The following is a 17,229-nucleotide window of genomic DNA, read 5'->3' on the forward strand; positions in this document are numbered from 1 at the left end:
TAGGTTTGCAGACGTAGTACAAATGTAAAACACATTTTGTTATTTGATAGTTGGCTATTCAGCTGTTAATCAGTAAAAAAAAGTTTTTTGATCTGTTTTGTAGTTTTTGTTTGGCGTTCGTTGAAAAATGGAAAATCAAAAGGAACATTTTCGTCATATTTTGCTTTTTTATTTCCACAAAGGGAAAAACGCATCGCAAGCTCATAAAAAGTTATGTGCTGTTTATGGTGATGAAGCCTTAAAAGAACGGCAGTGTCAAAATTGGTTTGCCAAATTTCGTTCTGGTGATTTTTCACTCAAAGATGAAAAACGCTCTGGTCGTCCAGTTGAAGTTGATGACGCCCTAATCAAAGCAATAATCAATTCGGACTGTCACAGTACAACACGTGAGATTGCAGAGAAGCTTCATGTATCACATACATGCATTGAAAATCACTTAAAACAACTTGGCTATGTTCAAAAACTCGATACATGGGTTCCTCACGAACTGAAAGAATCACAGTTAACGCAACGCATTAGCAGCTGCGATTTGCTAAAGAAACGTAATGAAAATGATCCATTTTTAAAACGACTGATAACTGGCGATGAAAAATGGGTTGTTTACAACAATATCAAGCGGAAAAGATCGTGGAGCAGGCCAGGTGAACCAACTCAAACAACATCAAAAGCTGATATTCATCAAAAGAAGGTTTTGTTATCAGTTTGGTGGGATTACAAAGGAATTGTCTACTTTGAACTCTTACCACCCAACCGAACGATCAATTCTGATGTCTACATTGAACAACTAACGAAATTAAACAATGCAGTTGAAGAAAAGCGGCCCGAATTGACAAATCGAAAAGGTGTTGTATTCCATCAGGACAATGCAAAACCACACACATCTTTGGTCACTCGGCAAAAATTAATGGAGCTTGGTTGGGATGTTTTGCCACATCCACCATATAGTCCTGACCTTGCACCATCTGATTACTTTTTGTTTCGATCTTTACAAAACTCCTTGAATGGTAAAAATTTCAATAATGATGATGATGTCAAATCGTACCTGATTCAGTTTTTTGCTAATAAAAACCAGAAGTTTTTTGAACGTGGGATTATGATGCTGCCTGAAAGATGGCAAAAGGTCATTGATCAAAATGGGCAATACATTACAGAATAAAGTTATTTAGTTCCATGAAAAAATTATTTGATTTTCTTTAAAAAAATCCGCAATTACTTAGTTGCCGACCCAATAGATATAGAAATCCTAAATTAGCGACATGTATTATGAAATACTCTTTTACGTAAAAGAGTATTTCATAATACATGTCGCTAATTTAGGATTTAACCTTGAGACTAAAACAATATAACCAAAATCTCCATATTATCCCTTCAAACTTTCAAAGTAAAACCAATGCTATTTAAATATCTGATCAATTAAGTGAATCACGTCTCACAGGTGGTGATTATGGAAACTCAGAAAAGGCTTAACCATAAGGAATATAATACTCCCTGATCATAGCTTCCCTGTTCACTGAAAATCACTCCACTCAGTAGCAATAGAGGATCAAACACAGTCTTATCATGCCAAAGATTTCTCCAAACTGTTACAGTACTTTTGCAAAGCCTGACTTTCTCTTGATGAGCTAAGCCAGTGTGGCTATGGTCCAAACACATAGACTTATAGTCATAAATGTATGTAAATTTTAGTTACCAGCCATGTAAATTATCAAAGTCACTGTACCTTTTACTTTTTTATATTAAAAGCTGCAAACAATATGAGATCCTCCACCATGTGTAATTATCTTATTTGGAGTCAAATTAAATATCATTAAATCCTAGACTTCTCTGTGCTGCCCGGTGAGTCTGTAGGCCTTCTCAAACCACCACCATTTAGTGTGACCTGTCAGAATACAAACTAATGAACACAAGAAGTATGAGTATATTCTGCAGTAAATCTCTATATTCTGACAATGAAATGTGTTCATGAGATATCATTAAATGGAAAAACTATTACAGAATTGTGACTTCACTTTTTATAAAAAAAAGTACTACACAGCTGTATACAGGTATGCGTAGAAAATGGGAGGACGCATATCAAAAGATTAATAGTAGCTATAAATGGAAAGATGAATGAAGAGTTAAAGAGCATGAGGACAGTGGAAGGTACATTATATCAAAACACACACACACACACACACACACACACACACACAAAAAATGGTTAATTCTTGTGTCTAGATTTTGTATGAAAAAGAAAATTTTTTTTAAAAGTAAGACAAGTTACTTATTAAGGTCATCATGTTGTCAAAAAAAATTAATTTCATGTATACATAAAAATGCAACTTTGTTCCTTCTTAGTCATCATTGCTATACAGACATTTATACTTCCTCTTATTTATACTTATTTCCTCCCAAATTATTCAATAGTAAATCCTAACAGTCCCAACTATTACCTTTATTTCCTGAGTACCTACCATGTTTAAAGCCCAGTGCTATAGCATACAAGAAATTATACCTGCCATAAGGCCTTAGCAAAAAGCTGAAGAGTTGCCCTGAGATTGATAGATGGCTCTACTTAAAAAAGTAGTTGTCTTCACCCACGTTCCCAAGCCTTAACATTATTTAATGCTGAGAGATGTTGTCAAATGTGAAATGTCCTTCATATAAGTTGACAGTTGGCCCACAGGTAAAAATAAAACTTTTATTAAGAAAGAAACTAAGATTAATATGTAACTTACAAGTGATAACTGATAACAAATCCTCTCAATACCAATTTCTCTGAATACCATTTATTTACTGAAAATGTCTAAGATTTCACCTTTACATTTAAAAAACAAATTTTAGCTCCCATTATCACCTTAAAATTTGTTCTAGGTCAAAATTCATGTGTTAAAATGATATATAATTTCACTACAAGTTGCATTTGTACATTAATAGTTTGCTATAAGACCTGCAATATAATTATCATGGGATATTTATAAAAATACTCAGTAGAATACTGCTTAAAAGGTCTTAAAAATTTAGAAAGACTTACCTCGTCACAGTCTCCTTCAACCATGGCATATATAGCTTTCTTAACCAAGTTAGTACCTAGAATATAGATCTGAGTATTAATGAAGGAAAAATGTAATTAGTTTCTTAAAGACACCTAAGTTATAACATCATAATAAGCATATATATGTCAAATGCTGAGTTCTACCTGGAATCCAGATACATAGATTATCTTAAATTGAGAAAAATTTTAGATTTAAAATGGGAGGCAAATAGAATCTACATATAGCAATGTAAGTTTCCTCTTAAAAGACTTAAGCAAGTCTTTATACCTATATTCCTTTTTCTCAGGTGTAAACACTCCAAGCAGGAATTTCTGCTATTCTGTTTGAAGGGGAAAAAAGAAAAAAAGGCAAGATATAATATGGCCAAGCAACCCAGGAACTTCTTGAGCTGAACTCACTGCCTATGACCCATGAACCAATCTTGCCAAAGATCACACTAGAACTGCTGTGACCCTAAGTAAGCCCAAGACACTGGGTTGGTTCCTGCAAACCTTATAGTGAGCATGGGGCACACTTAAGTATGGTATTCCCAAACTAAAGGCCTGGTGCAAAAATTTGTGCATGGGTGGGGTCCCTAGACTTGGCTGACCATCACGGAAGGAACAGACGCTAGGCGCCAACATAGGAGCCTCGCCACCACAGTTCCCTGCCTCTTCCACTCAGTCCCACGTTGCCACGGTGGGTGCATGGCAGACCAATTGGGGCCTGCTGGTAGGGTGGAGGGATCATGAGAGGGAGGTTGGCCAGCCTCGGGAGGTTGACTGTGGGAGTGCACTGACCACCAGGGGACAGCTCCTACGTTGAGCATCTGCCCCCAATGGTCAGTGTGCATCATAGTGACTGGTCAACTGATTATTCCATCTTGTAGGTCGCTTAGGCTTTTATATACACTGAGTGGCCAATTATGATCTCTGAACGCCACATAATAATCTGGCCACTCAGTGTTGTGAGTGTGTGTATATATGCATGGGTGGGGTCCAGCCAGTCTGGCCAGGGAGCAGGGACATGGGCAGTTGGCCTGCCTGCCTGCTGGTCGAACTCCTGGCCGAGGGGACAATTTGCATATTGGCCTTTTATTATTGTAGGATATACACTGAGTGGCCAGATTATTATGCATTCAGAGATCATAATAATCTGCCATTCAGTGTATTCAGATGATGTCAGTGGTGTGTCTACAATTGTCTAGCAAAATATATCCTAGGTTAGGGTTAGATATATTTGGGACATTAAAGCGAAAACATCTGCCAAATGTGAATTTTAAGAAGAAATCCAAATTTTGTAAGAAATCTCACAATTCTCAAAACATGAGCAAACACATTATTTGGGCCAAATAAAATGCCTGAGGGCTAAGTCACCATTTTTGCCTTCCAAAACAGCGAGACAATTGCCTATCATTTTCCTTATCAGCTCTTTTTAATGCATCAAAGACTCAAACCTGGCTTATATTATAAGTCTGATTCATTAAAAATCTTGGTGGTAAACTATTAACACTGGAAGTTGGTTAAACTTAATGTATTAAGTGAACCTATTCTTAATGATTTCCCAGGATAAATAAGACTGTCTTAAACTGAACAATGATACTAACAGTTGAGAAAAAACTACAAGTGATAAAACCATTGTTAATTAAATATTGGTATAGTTATCAAATATTCTTTCTGAATACTAACTTAGCTTCAGTACATCCCAGAATTTGACTTGCTCAGACAAGTACCGTATTTTTCGGACCATAAGACGCACCGGACCATATGACGCACCAGTTTTTAGAGAAGGGAAATGAAGAAAAAAAGATTCTGAAACAAATAGTGTCCTAAAATATTTTATGTGCATTAAAACCCAACATCACAGTCATAAACACATGTAATCAACCCTGTAAAGTAAACAGCAGCATTTAGAACCATTTTAGAGCCGGGCAAGCACACAGAGACCATACAGAGCCGGGCAAGTAAAAAAAGTTTTTTTTTTTAAAGTATATGTGTAGGCTATATTTGGACCATAAGACGCAGGGACTTTTTCCCCCCACTTCTGGGGGGGGAAAAGTGCGTCTTATGGTCCGAAAAATACGGTACTTGTCAATCTCTTCTTACATCTTAAACAAAGAGCCAGTAGGTCCTAAACATTAGGACAGGCTTACAGCATAGTCACCAGGAAGCTTCAGCTTTCCTTCCATCAAGACAAACAAGATTAGGAGCCTATATATTTGTTTTTTAATCACCCAGATGACTCTAATGACCATTGTTAAGATTAACTGAAAAATGCCCAAAAAGGTAGACCTAAGAAAGAGATGATTAAGAATGGTAAGAATTCCTTTTCCTGGTCTTCTTTGAATTGTTAATACAATTACTAGTACTAAATAATGGTAACAATTTCCCTATTATTTTGCCTTGATTGAGGTCCACTTCACCCAAGCACAGACAGCTTAGGCTATGATTAAGTACCCTAAGAATGCTATCAAAACTGCAGCACTTGGTATAATGCAAAGCATTCTGAACATAATAAAGAAATGTTTGGAGGTAAAAAATGGTCACCTGCTACTTATTAAAAAGGTAACATTTTGGTTTTGGTTCTCTGGCCAGTGTGGTTCAATTGGTTTGGGGCCGTCCCTTGCACTGAAAGGTTGCCAACTTGATTCCCCTGCGTGCTTTGGACTTGTTGGGGGGGGGGGGGGCGCCGCGCCGCGGGATTTGAAGGAGGCAGCTCTCACTTCAATGGTTCTCCCTCTCTCTTGAAAAAACAGATTTTGGAAATATTTTTAGGGAAAAAACAATCTTCATTTTCTTTCCTTAGTATCATGCTCATTTCTACATATTTACATTTAAGTCTTCTGCTTCAAAATAGAAAAAATAACTCATGCATTCTTTTAATGACATAACATTTTCCTTACCAATGCCATTTCTCCTGTATTTGGAATCCACGGCTAACATGGCTATATAACCTCTGCGGAACATCTTTTTGTGCATGTCCAACTTGCAAACGATGGCACCTACACACTCCTCCCCTACCATGGCCTTAAAAATAAACAAACAATTATGAAGAACATAATGCCAGCAGGTACTGTACCCAGGGAAACAGCAACCAACCATTGATTAGCATTTTTGAAGGAGATGAGAATTCTAGCAAGAGAGCAGAAGTTTCAGAAATCTAAATCCCAAAGCTCCTTCAAATGTTCTAGTTTTAATATCTTTTAATATTCTTTACAACATGAATTTCTTATGTGAATTATCAAAGCATAAGGGGGGAAAGCAAAATTCTATAAGTAAACATTCAAGTGCTTTATAAAAGGTCTCTAATTATAATTAGCTTTATAAGAGAGTTGTAATGATATTATTCACAATAAATACATATTTAAGATTTGGGAAGGGGAATATGTGAAAATAGCTTTTTAAAGAAAAAAAGTCTTCATTAAGATATGAAAAACATTGTGAAACTTGCTGATTGGCAAAGTACAATAACTTAAAATTTATAATAAAGCTTTTATGAAAGATGACATGATTTAAACTTGAACAGTTCATTTTGATCAGTTAAAAAAATAAAATATTTTCAGAAAAAGGATTGTTTTAAGATATTCCTTGGATCCTAACTAAGGGGTTATTGTTATTGAGATACTACAAAGAGTAGGTGGATATACAATGGTGTCATTTTTAGGATACTCTTGACAGTGAAGTCATTATCATAAAGCTCATAGTATATCTAGAACTCAAAATCAGAGCTTTCTATTTAAACAAAAATGTACAGCTTTCCAGAGTAATTAAGATTTCCATATATTTTTGAAAACTAAAAATATGGTTTTCAAAAATTCCATCACTGATAAAATTTTCTAGTAATACTATTTATACTCTGGTTAATATAAATAAGGCAGTAGCTCCAATTGTTTAATAATGTATAAGCCAGAAATACTTATTTGCTGTTAAAAGCCCTCATTAGAAAAAAATGAAAAAATTATTATTATCTCTTAATATTAACTTTTCAGAAGAAACTATTTCAAAAACAAATAATAAAGCCCAATTAATATTTAACTAGAGGCCTGGTGCATGACATTAGTGCACTGGGGTAGGTGGGGTCCCCTCAGCCCAGCAGGCACCCTTCAGCAGTCCAGGCACCCTCAGGGGGTGTCTGACTGATGACTTGGGCCTAGGCCGCAGTCAGACATCCTCAGCGTTGCTGCGGAGGTGGGAGAGGTTCCTACCTCAGCCCTGCTTGTGGCTGAGAGGCCCTCCCCCTGTGGGAGAGCACTGACCACCAGGGGGCAGCTCCTGCATTGACAGTCTGCCGCTTGTTAATAAGTGTGCATCATAGTAATTGCACTGTTTGGATTACCCTTTTGTTATATAGGATACCTATTTTAATTTAAATCTGTGAAGATTGTTTCAGTCCATCATTCTATAATTTGATTACAAAACCCCTTTTAAAAAAAAAAACTGTGGAGAAATCTTTTAGGCATGAAAATTCTAATCTATTTCATGCAAATCTAAATTAAGTCAGAAAAATCCTTTTAAAGGAATATTAAATTCAACAATCCACACTAATTAATTAAATTTTATCACATAACCCAAAGATATTTGAGGCCATTTTCATTCATGATAAATCTGATTTTTTCAAAATCTTTTGAAAACCTAAAATTTGCGCAAAAATTGCTTGGTTGAACTTTTTCATGTGAAAACACCTCAAATATATATGTGTGATTGTGGTGCACATGTGTACATATTATAGATCCAATTGTACATTAAAAACAATTTGGGGCTTGATCTCATTAGCTAGAGAAAAGGGAAATCTATGGAAATCTCTGATATGTAGAATAACTACTTTTAACAGTGAATAAACCATCCAAAAGAGGACATTTTAAAACCACTACATATAATACAGCTGGACAATACATTCAAATTATATAGAAATTTCAAACAAATCATCTTTGACCATTGACAAGGAAGTAACAAGCAAAGTATATTAGTTCCCTCTTGACTATAGATTGATTTCTTCCTAATTAAGAATATACAGGAGCAAGAATGAAATTGTACATATCATTTAAAAACAAAAGCCCAATATATAATGCATTATTATTAACAAGATGTTGGTAGTGAGGAAGGCCAATGCTATTTTTTCCTGATAAATTGCTGATGAATATACACTTACAAGAATTACTAAACTACTTGTTACATTTTTTCCAAATAAAAGCTTCTGCTATTAAATGTGTTCTTTTTTCAGATGGGAACTGAAAAATTCCTGACAAGACTTAACTCTAAAGACCAAATGCTTATCAATCTATGATATAGATATAAAGTATAAATTGTGTGAAACAGAGAGTCCCAAATTCCAATAGGAAAGAAGCGTTGTTTCCAGAGGAAGCAAGAGTTAAATTTAGAACAAATAAATGAAAGTACTATACATCACTGGTAATAAGTTTAAAAGTTAAAAAACATACCAACTGCATTTCAAATACCATGAATTGCAATGAAAAATTAGTTAAGTACAGAGTGACAGTGCCTCCCAGTTGCACAGTGCTCTACTTTCACATGTTACAACTATTAGAAAGAATCAGAAGAAACTATCATTTGGCTCTGGCCGAGAGGTTCAGTTAGTTGGAGCATCATCCTTAAACCAAAAGGTTGTGGGTTTGATTCCCAGTCAGTGCAAATATCTAGCTTCGGGTTCAATCCCCAGTCAGGGCTCATGTAGGAGGCAACCAGATGTTTCTCTCTTCCTCCCCTTCTCTCTAAAAATCAATAAAAATATATCCTTCAGTAAGAATTTAAAAAAGCAACAACCCTTTTAATTCCGTTAGTCAAATATGGTCAAGAACTGGCAATTTTCTATGTTTAATTAATTACAGGATACTCATGGAAACCAGGAATATTTTGGAGGTTTCTAATCACAACTGGCAAATTGGGAGGAGTCTATATACAGATTGACATCTGTAAGAACATCTGTCCCTTAAGAAGTGTAACTTTATGACACAACGATCTTCACTGAACAGACCAAGGGTATGTCATTTTTCAGGTTCTTGTTTCCATGTGGCCAGGATACCCGAGTTCTAGCTTTACCTTCCTGCCACTGAATATCTAGAGATTTAAACATTTTCAAGACACTCTGGTCCATAATTTTTTTCATTAATAAAATAAATCTGAACTAGATTATCTCTAGGGTCCTTTACAGTTCTAAAATGATATGATTTAAAATAAACATACACACCCGAAATCGGTTTGGCTCAGTGAATAGAGTGTCAGCCTGTGCACTGAAAGGTCCCAGGTTTGATTCCGGTCAAGGGCATGTACCTTGGTTTTGGGCACATCCCCAGTACGGGATGTGCAAGAGGTAGCTGATTTTCTCTCATCGATGTTTCTAACTCTCTATCCCTCTCTCTTCCTCTCTATAAAAAAAATCAATAAAATATATATTTTTAAATTATAAAATAAACATACACATTATATTTGTTTTAAATTAGTTCTTATGGGAAATTCAAAAATTTTAAATGCCAATAAAAAGGCCTGAGGCTACCTAGCCTCTAATTGTTCAGCTGTCGTTTTATGTTCCACACCACCAGATTCATAATTGCACTAATAAATCTTATAGGTCAACCAGTCTTTCATATTTCTTAACTATTCAGAACTTAATATTAAACAAATTGACTCTTAAGGGCTAAAGCACAAATTAACTGGCAAATTGGGAGGAGTCTATATAAAATCAAAACTAAAGTTTACTAATATTAAGTTTATCAGAGTCTAAAATGGCAGACGATTTGAGAGATGTAGGTAATATGAGAACTCAAAAGTTGACTAAATATCATATAGTGATGGGCAAAAGGTTTACAGTTGTTCGTATGGAAAAATAATTATTAATAAATAATATAAAAATAAACTGTTTCATGTACCCACAACTGTAAACCTACTTTTACCAACCCCTGTATATACAACTATTTTCTGAAATTAACAGAAATATACTATTTCAATTTAAAGTGTACCTCAATTGTACGCTTCTGTGGGTCAATTTACAGTTAAATCAATCTATAATATTTAGCAATTACAATGGAATTTCATATGACATTTATAACACTGCCCAAAAAATCATTTTCTCATTTTTGGATACAATGGTTAGACTTCTAAGAGGAGTTTCATAGACTATAAAATAGTTCCCACAATTTAAAAAAATAAATACTAAACTCAAGTTTAGCAAAGTGAACAGAGAAAACAGCATAACAACCATTATTTACAATACTGAAGATATATTTTTAGATTATCACTAAGCTACAGCATCAAAAAAATGTATTTCTGAAGTACTGTTAAACGTCTTGCAGGAAATTATGAAGTGCAACTAAATCAATGCTGAAACGATAAATACCGTAATAGTAGTAGCTTTTCCCTTTACATATCATAACATACTCCTTAAAAGCATGTTGTATTTCAGTAAAAATTCAATGGAAACAACGTTATTTGTGGGTATGAGACAAAGCACATACCTGCAGTTTAATATAAGTGAAAGGTTTCAAAAGAAGTGAAACTGGTTAATATAACTGGAAAGAAATTATTTGAGCCACGAGTACTATGTAAAGTTTTTAAAAAATTTGTAGCCCTTTTTTTGCTTACATATAAATAAGAATTTTGTCAATTATACTTCATACACACCAGTATTACTACGAGCATTTAGGCCTATCTATGACCAGTTTCTTAAAAAAGAAAAAAAATTAAGTTAGTAAAAAGTTCACACTTTAAGTTTCCTACATCTTACAAAAGGGAATTTTGTTTAAGTTTCAGGAGTTTTTCAGCCACAAGAAGTGTGAGTAGCACCATCTGCAATCAAATACCAGAAGGCAGTCTGGCTACAACTGTTAATTGTCCTGTTGAAGTAAAGGAAACGATCTCCATAATTACAGAATATGCTAGCGAGATTTAATTCTCCAATGTTGGCCACAGCAAGTTTACTGACAAATCACGATCTCCAAAACATGTTTATGCACACACTCTTTCCCTGATTAGAGCTGTAATTGAGAGATTAATAAGGTCTGCATCCGAACAGAATCATGTTCAAATTAAATGACTGCAAAGTACTCTGAGGATGAGGGAGAGGGTAATTAAAGAGGTTAAACATTATTAGAAGCTAATGCAAACAGGATATAAGACCCCCAACACGCAACGGCGCATAGGCTGGTTGCTTCTACATCGGCATCAAGTTAACCCGCATCACGAATTCTTCTTACCTTCAAAAGTTTCACCAAATACCTAGGAGGACACGCACTGTACAATCACGTAGCAGCGGCACACCATGAAAGGCAGGCTAGATCCACTGCCACTCTCTCCCTCACACTCCCTGCCCGGCACGGCCTGGACCTCTCTGCTGCCGGGTTCACCCTCCATTCATTCCATCCACTTACCAAGAAACACAGCTGTGGCCAGTTGTGGATAAAATATCTATAGGTATAAATGGAGTAGGGTTCAGACAGATCTTTGGTGATCAGTCTCATGATATCGGGCATTTGTAGCTCGGATTCATATCGGACGTAACGTATCGTCCGGTCCTCCTCGGGCTCAGGAGCCTCCCTGCTGGAGGAGGGGCTCCTCAAGCTGCAGCCGGCGGTCAGGGATGAAGACAGCAGCCGCACCTGCTCGTCCTGCTCGTCCTCCTCCTCCTCCAGCTGCTGCCGCCCGGTGCCCTCCGCCAGTCCATTGCGGGCCGCCGCGGGGTCGCTCGCCGCCGCCGGCTCCGCGGGGCTGGGGAGCGCAGTTCTCGCATGGCCGGGGAGGCAGCGAGGGGGGCTCTCGCCCGAGCGCACCCCGGCTCCTTTTGTTGCAGTCGCTCTGGGGCCCCCGTCGGGGGTGGCCGTGGCCGTGGCCGCCTCGGTCGCGCTGAAAACCTTGCTCTTGAGCGAGGCGGCCGCCCGGAGGTGCCGCAGTTCGGGGCTGATCAATCCGTTGAGCTGCTGTTGCTGCTCCTGCGGCGGCTGAGGGCACCGGAGGCACGGATGCCCCTTGGCCGCCGCCGCCGTCGCCTCGCCGCCCGCCCGACTCCTGCCGCCGCCGCCGCCGCCGCAGCCTTCGTGCTCCTCGTCGTCCTCCTCGTCGTCGCTGCAGCAGGCGAGGGCGGCCCCCGCCGGGAAGGGACAGCGGGGCTCCGCCGCCGCCGAGGCCGGAGGTGCCGGGGGTGGGAGGAGGCTGCTAGGCCCAGGCGGTACCTCCGCCATCCTAGAGGCAACACACACCGAGAGGGGAGGCCATGAGACCCGGCCGGCGAGCGCCGAGCGAAGGGGGCGGCGGCGGGCAGGGGGCGGCGGAGGTGGGGGGAACAAAGGCAGAACCGTCCCTCACCGAGGTGCCCCCCAATTTCGCGGCGGCGTGTCTTTCCCCCCCTCCCCGCCGCCCGCTCCTGCTCTTCAGCGCCGCCCAGCTGCTCAGCCGGCCACCGTCCCCGTCCGCCGGGCCCATCCGCCGGCCCTGTCACCGCCGCCCCTCCCGGCCCCTCCGCGAGGCTCACCCGGCACGGGTCCCCGCCGCCAGCGCCGCCACTCCTCTTTCTCCTCAGCCGCCGCCGCCGCCTTCGCCGCCGCGGCCACCTCCGCCGCCCAGGCTCCCCGCTCCGCCGCCGCCGCCGCCGCCGCCGTAAAGCGCCCCGGCTGTTACCCCGGGTAAAGTTTCCTGGGCCGGGCTTTACGACACTTCCCTGCCTGCCGGCTGCCGGGGCCACGGGAAAGGGGCGTGGCGGGAGGTGACCTGCGGCGGGGCGGGGCCGGAGGTGCGGGCGGTGGGTTTCGGGGGCGGCGCGTGCCGGGGGGCGGGGCTTCGGGGCGGGAAGTGGCCGCGGGCTTGGAAGTGAGTTGCTCCGGTCCCGCCCTCTCGGCCTTCCGGGCTCCTCGCCCCGCAGTTTGCAGGGCGGACCGGGGAAGGGTGGGACGGACTGACGCTCCCGGTTCCAGGCCCGCCGCCCCCTCGGAGCTGCCGCAAAGCCCGCCCGACCGTATACCAGACCCGTAAATAGGCTTTTCCTCAGCCGTGTCTTATTTAACGTTTGTCCCACGTGGTGGCGGGGGGGAATGGAGTGGAGGTTACCCAAGATCCTAAAAATGGAACGAGTCAGGGGAGAAAATCGAAAAGGAGGGAGAGTTAAAATGCGAATTAAGTTTAGTCTTTGCCCCTTTAAGGCAAGAGAAGGTGGGCAGGCAGTCTTCTCTAGGAGGATATCCCCCTTCGCCCCGTCCTGGAAAATTGGAGGTGCACGTGATGTGCATATGCTGGGCTGCAGCCAGCACGCCTGCGGAAGATTGGGGTGAAAGAGGGTGACTAAAAGAGCACATTACAATTCAGAATACAGAGCATGTGTCATAGAAATCCACACTTGAAACCTACCCTTGGTTAATAATAATATACTCTTATTAACCAATGTCACCCCAATGTATTTCATATTTTAAAAAATCAAAAAAGAACTAAAGAAGTCAATCGGATGGGGATTTTAAAAAGAAAAAAGAATACACTCTTAAACCTGTGACACGAGTTGTAATAGGGCCGGGAGCACCGAGGCCTTCCTCCTCCCACCCTCCCCCAAAGGTCTGCCTGAGTGCAGCAAGGAAAGAACTGCAGCGCCCTCGTTCTTCCCGCTCTCGGTTCTAATAGGAAGGCAGGTAGGGTAACTCACCAGCACATGGAACAAATCAACTTTTTAAACAAGTGATTTGTAGAACTGGTCAGGTGTGCAGCAGATGGACGTTTGCAGGGATATAATTCTATGACTGGTTATGTTTGCACGTGTTTGCCATAATCTAAGCTATAAAAAGCGGTATGCACTGAGCATAGCTGCTGTTAGATACAACTGTGAAGGTTCTTGTCACCAAAGGAAAAATTATCACTTTACATATAAAAGTTCAGCTTATACTGATTCAAAAAGTGATAAAAATTAGTTAGTATATTCCAGACACTATTTTAAGTATTGTACATGTACTTATTAATTCATTTATAGTTTTTATAAAAATGCTGACATTTGTGTACATATAGACTAGAAGCTTCTTTATTTCAGCCTTGTTTATAATAGGAAAAAATAATTCCAAGTCATCTAAGTATCTATTATACAGGAATAAATAAACTTATGAAATGTAAATACTATAGAATAATACTGTTTAGTGCCATTATTTAAAATATTGACATAGCCTGGCCTGCATGGCTCAGTGGTTGAGCATCGAACTATGAACCAGGAGGTCATGGTTCAAATCCAGGTCAGGACACATGCCTGGGTTGAAGGCTCAATACCCAGTGTGGGGCTTGCAAGAGGCAGCCAATCAATGATTCCCTCTCATCATTGATGTTTCTATCTCTCCCTCTCCCTTCCTCTCTGAAATAAATAAAAATCTTTTTTAAAAAAAATAAAACACTGACAAAGATATATAGGTCCTTTTCCAGTTACTCTGGCTACGTTGCAAATTGCCCCCCCCCCTCCCTCCCTCAACGTAGAGGTATAAAACAACCATTTATTATGCTCACAGATTCTGTGGGTAGGAATTTAGACAGTACAGCAGGGATGACCTTTCTTTGCTCCATTTTGCATAGGGCCTCAGCTGGAATATTTGAAGGTTGTGAAGGGGAATCATCTGAAAACTTTTCACTCTCATGTTGATGGTAGCTGCAGGCTGGAGACTGCAGGCTGGAGACCTCAGTTCTATTTCATGTAGAGCTTTTCATGTTATGGCAGTATGGACTGGTTTGAGCTTCCTCACAGCATAATGGCTGGGTTCTAAGGTTAAGAGACTGAGAGAGACACACACGGGGGGAGGGAGGGGGAAGAGAGCAAGAAGAAGGAGAAGGAGAAGAGGAATTCCTTTTTATGACCTAGCCTTAGAAGTCTTACAGTCTCAATTTGATTTTGCTGCATTCTGTGTATCCATGACATTACAAAGTCTCATTCAGGTTTAAGAGGTGGGGAAATAAACCCTACTTATTGATGGGCAGAGGCAAGGTTCTTAACATGTGAGACCAGAAATATTGCTGTGGCTATTTTGGAAAATACAAGTTTCCCTTAGGTACTTACATTGAAAGACCTCCTAAACACCTTAAGAGGGTAAAATAAATGAGATGCATAAATGTGATAATATTCATGGTTTTTTAAAAATACAAACCCATATTTCAAATGTTCTAAATTGCTTAAAGTTACATTTTTTTTTTAAACTGAGGCAGGATGGTAAGAAACCAGGGAAATTACTTGACAGGTGGTATAGGGAAAACTGAGACAAAATCATTTTAAAAGGCCAAACAATTTGAGCAATTCACAGCCAGCCAATGAATCACAAGTGTTTATCTTCCCTAACCAAGGACATTTAAGAAAAAATTGTTTACACATTCCAGACCCACCCAGGGCAGACTGGCTTCAGAACCCCATCTCTCTTCAATTGCATTCTTTAAAAATAAAGCTAACCAGAAAATGACCCTGACCCTTCTATACAGGCATTTTGAATCAGCATATTGAAGGACACACTGGAAAGCTAATGAATATTCTGTTAAGACACTCCTCTGAGACCTCCCCTGGGATTCCCACTGGCTTCAGAAAAATAAAAAACCTCCAAACAAAGAACACACAGCATCTCTGCTCTGTCATAAGCAATAAGCATCCACTCCGGATTTGCAACCAGGGGAGCAGCAAGCAGCAGCAGCTCGTCTGAGCTTACCTGCTGAACCTGTCTCCAAGACCCCCTTTTCCGACTCTCTGTGAGCTAAAGGCAGCCCTGCACAGGCTCTCTCCTGTTGCTCCTTCTACCTTAAGCCATTCCTTTGTTTCACTGTTGCCAGCTTACATATCACTTGGGCTCATATTGTGAAATCTTTCCTGCATGACGTCAAGAACCCCCGGCTGACCTGAGGCAGACTGGCTGCGGGCCTGGTACCCGTCCTGTAAAAAAAAAAATGATATGGTTTCTAACTGTAACCTGGGTGTTCAGGCGAAGAACCAATCTGTTCAAGTCATGCAGGAAAAACTGACAAGATGGCCACCACACAATTCCTTAAGACAAGCTTAAGGGTAAGTTTTACTTAGAGAAATGTCTATCGCTTGCTAATTGTGGAATATAACCTTCCTGAAAGGAAGATGTGACTCCATTGTAATGAATGACTGGTGCCAAGGCTGCATGTTCTTTCCATAGTGTAGCTTGGCATTGAGCTTTCTTTTTTTTTTTTTTCTTTTTTTCTTTTTTTAAAATATATTTTATTGATATTTTACAGAGAGGAAGGGAGAGAGATAGAGAGCCAGAAACGTCAATGAGAGAGAAACATCGACCAGCTGCCTCCTGCACACCCCCTACCGGGGATGTGCCCCCAATCAATGTACATGCCCTTGACCGGAATCGAACCTGGGACCTTTCAGTCCGCAGACCGACACTCTACCGCTGAGCCAAACTGGTTTCGGCAGCATTGAGCTTTCTCACACTGAGAGGCTGACCCAATGTCACAAAGTCATTTTCAGAAAGATGAGACTTACAAAGATCTTCCTGAGGTCAGGGACTGAGTCTTCACTTTGTATTCATATATTTAACATATAAAAGGGTACTTAAGTTTTTTTTGACTGAATTAGGCTAGTCTCTCATTCAGCAGTCCAGGATGTTTATAATTAAGCAAAGTAAATTATGGCCTCTTTACTAATGAATAAGCTAATAAGAGTTCTGATATCTAAGCTATGGTGACTCCACTTCATATCCCAGTATTAAAATCCCAATAATAATCTTCTAAGTCAGATGACATCGCTAAGAAATCTGTACTTACAATTAAGAGATTTTTTCTTTCTTGCTCAAGTTTATGAGTAATAGGCTGATATGATGGTCACATTATTTTAGAAATAGAAATGAGATTAGTTCACTCAGGATTTAGGCAGGGTGTCCCCCAAAAAATATATACACACTGATAGCTGATAATTACATAAATACTGGCTTTATAATTATTCAAAGTGTGTGTATACATTTTGAGGGGACACCATATATTTGTCTATTATGAGTCTAAAAAGACAACTCTCTATGAGCAATGACTTCATTAGAAATGGTCTCAGAGCAGGTGAAGTGTATCAGTGATATTCTTTTATCTAAATAATTGGTATTTTTTTACTATTTGTTCTCTTTTAAATAAAAAAATGACACACCTTCATTTTTTAAGAAAAAATGAAATCAATGAAACTAACAATTTCAAAAAACAAAATTCTAAAGCAACTTCCTGAAGTTAGCTTGGAAGGAGAAAATTTCCTTCCCAAT

At 39.9% G+C, this 17,229-nt stretch overlaps 1 protein-coding gene across 5 annotated transcripts in view; it reads right to left on the reverse strand.

Moving 5' to 3' along the window:
• The window catches only part of NAA30 (N-alpha-acetyltransferase 30, NatC catalytic subunit), a 30,337-nt gene extending 18,136 nt beyond the window's left edge, over positions 1-12,201 (reverse strand). For 2 of the 5 annotated variants that reach the window (XM_036435566.2, XM_036435557.2), the window contains exons 1-3: positions 11,395-12,201; positions 5,917-6,040; positions 3,014-3,069 (exon numbers count right to left, since the gene is read on the reverse strand). In XM_036435566.2, the coding sequence (XP_036291459.1) occupies positions 3,014-3,069; positions 5,917-6,040; positions 11,395-12,201 (987 nt within the window). Of the gene's footprint in view, positions 1-3,013; positions 3,083-3,253; positions 3,355-5,916; positions 6,041-11,394 lie in introns of all 5 variants that reach the window. The other 3 variants (XM_036435583.2, XM_036435573.2, XR_004987489.2) reach the window with 2 other exon arrangements.
• Positions 12,202-17,229: the final 5,028 nt, after the last annotated feature.

This window comes from Pipistrellus kuhlii, unplaced genomic scaffold, assembly GCF_014108245.1.
Source record: "Pipistrellus kuhlii isolate mPipKuh1 unplaced genomic scaffold, mPipKuh1.p scaffold_m20_p_1, whole genome shotgun sequence".
Classification (NCBI taxonomy): domain Eukaryota; kingdom Metazoa; phylum Chordata; class Mammalia; order Chiroptera; family Vespertilionidae; genus Pipistrellus; species Pipistrellus kuhlii.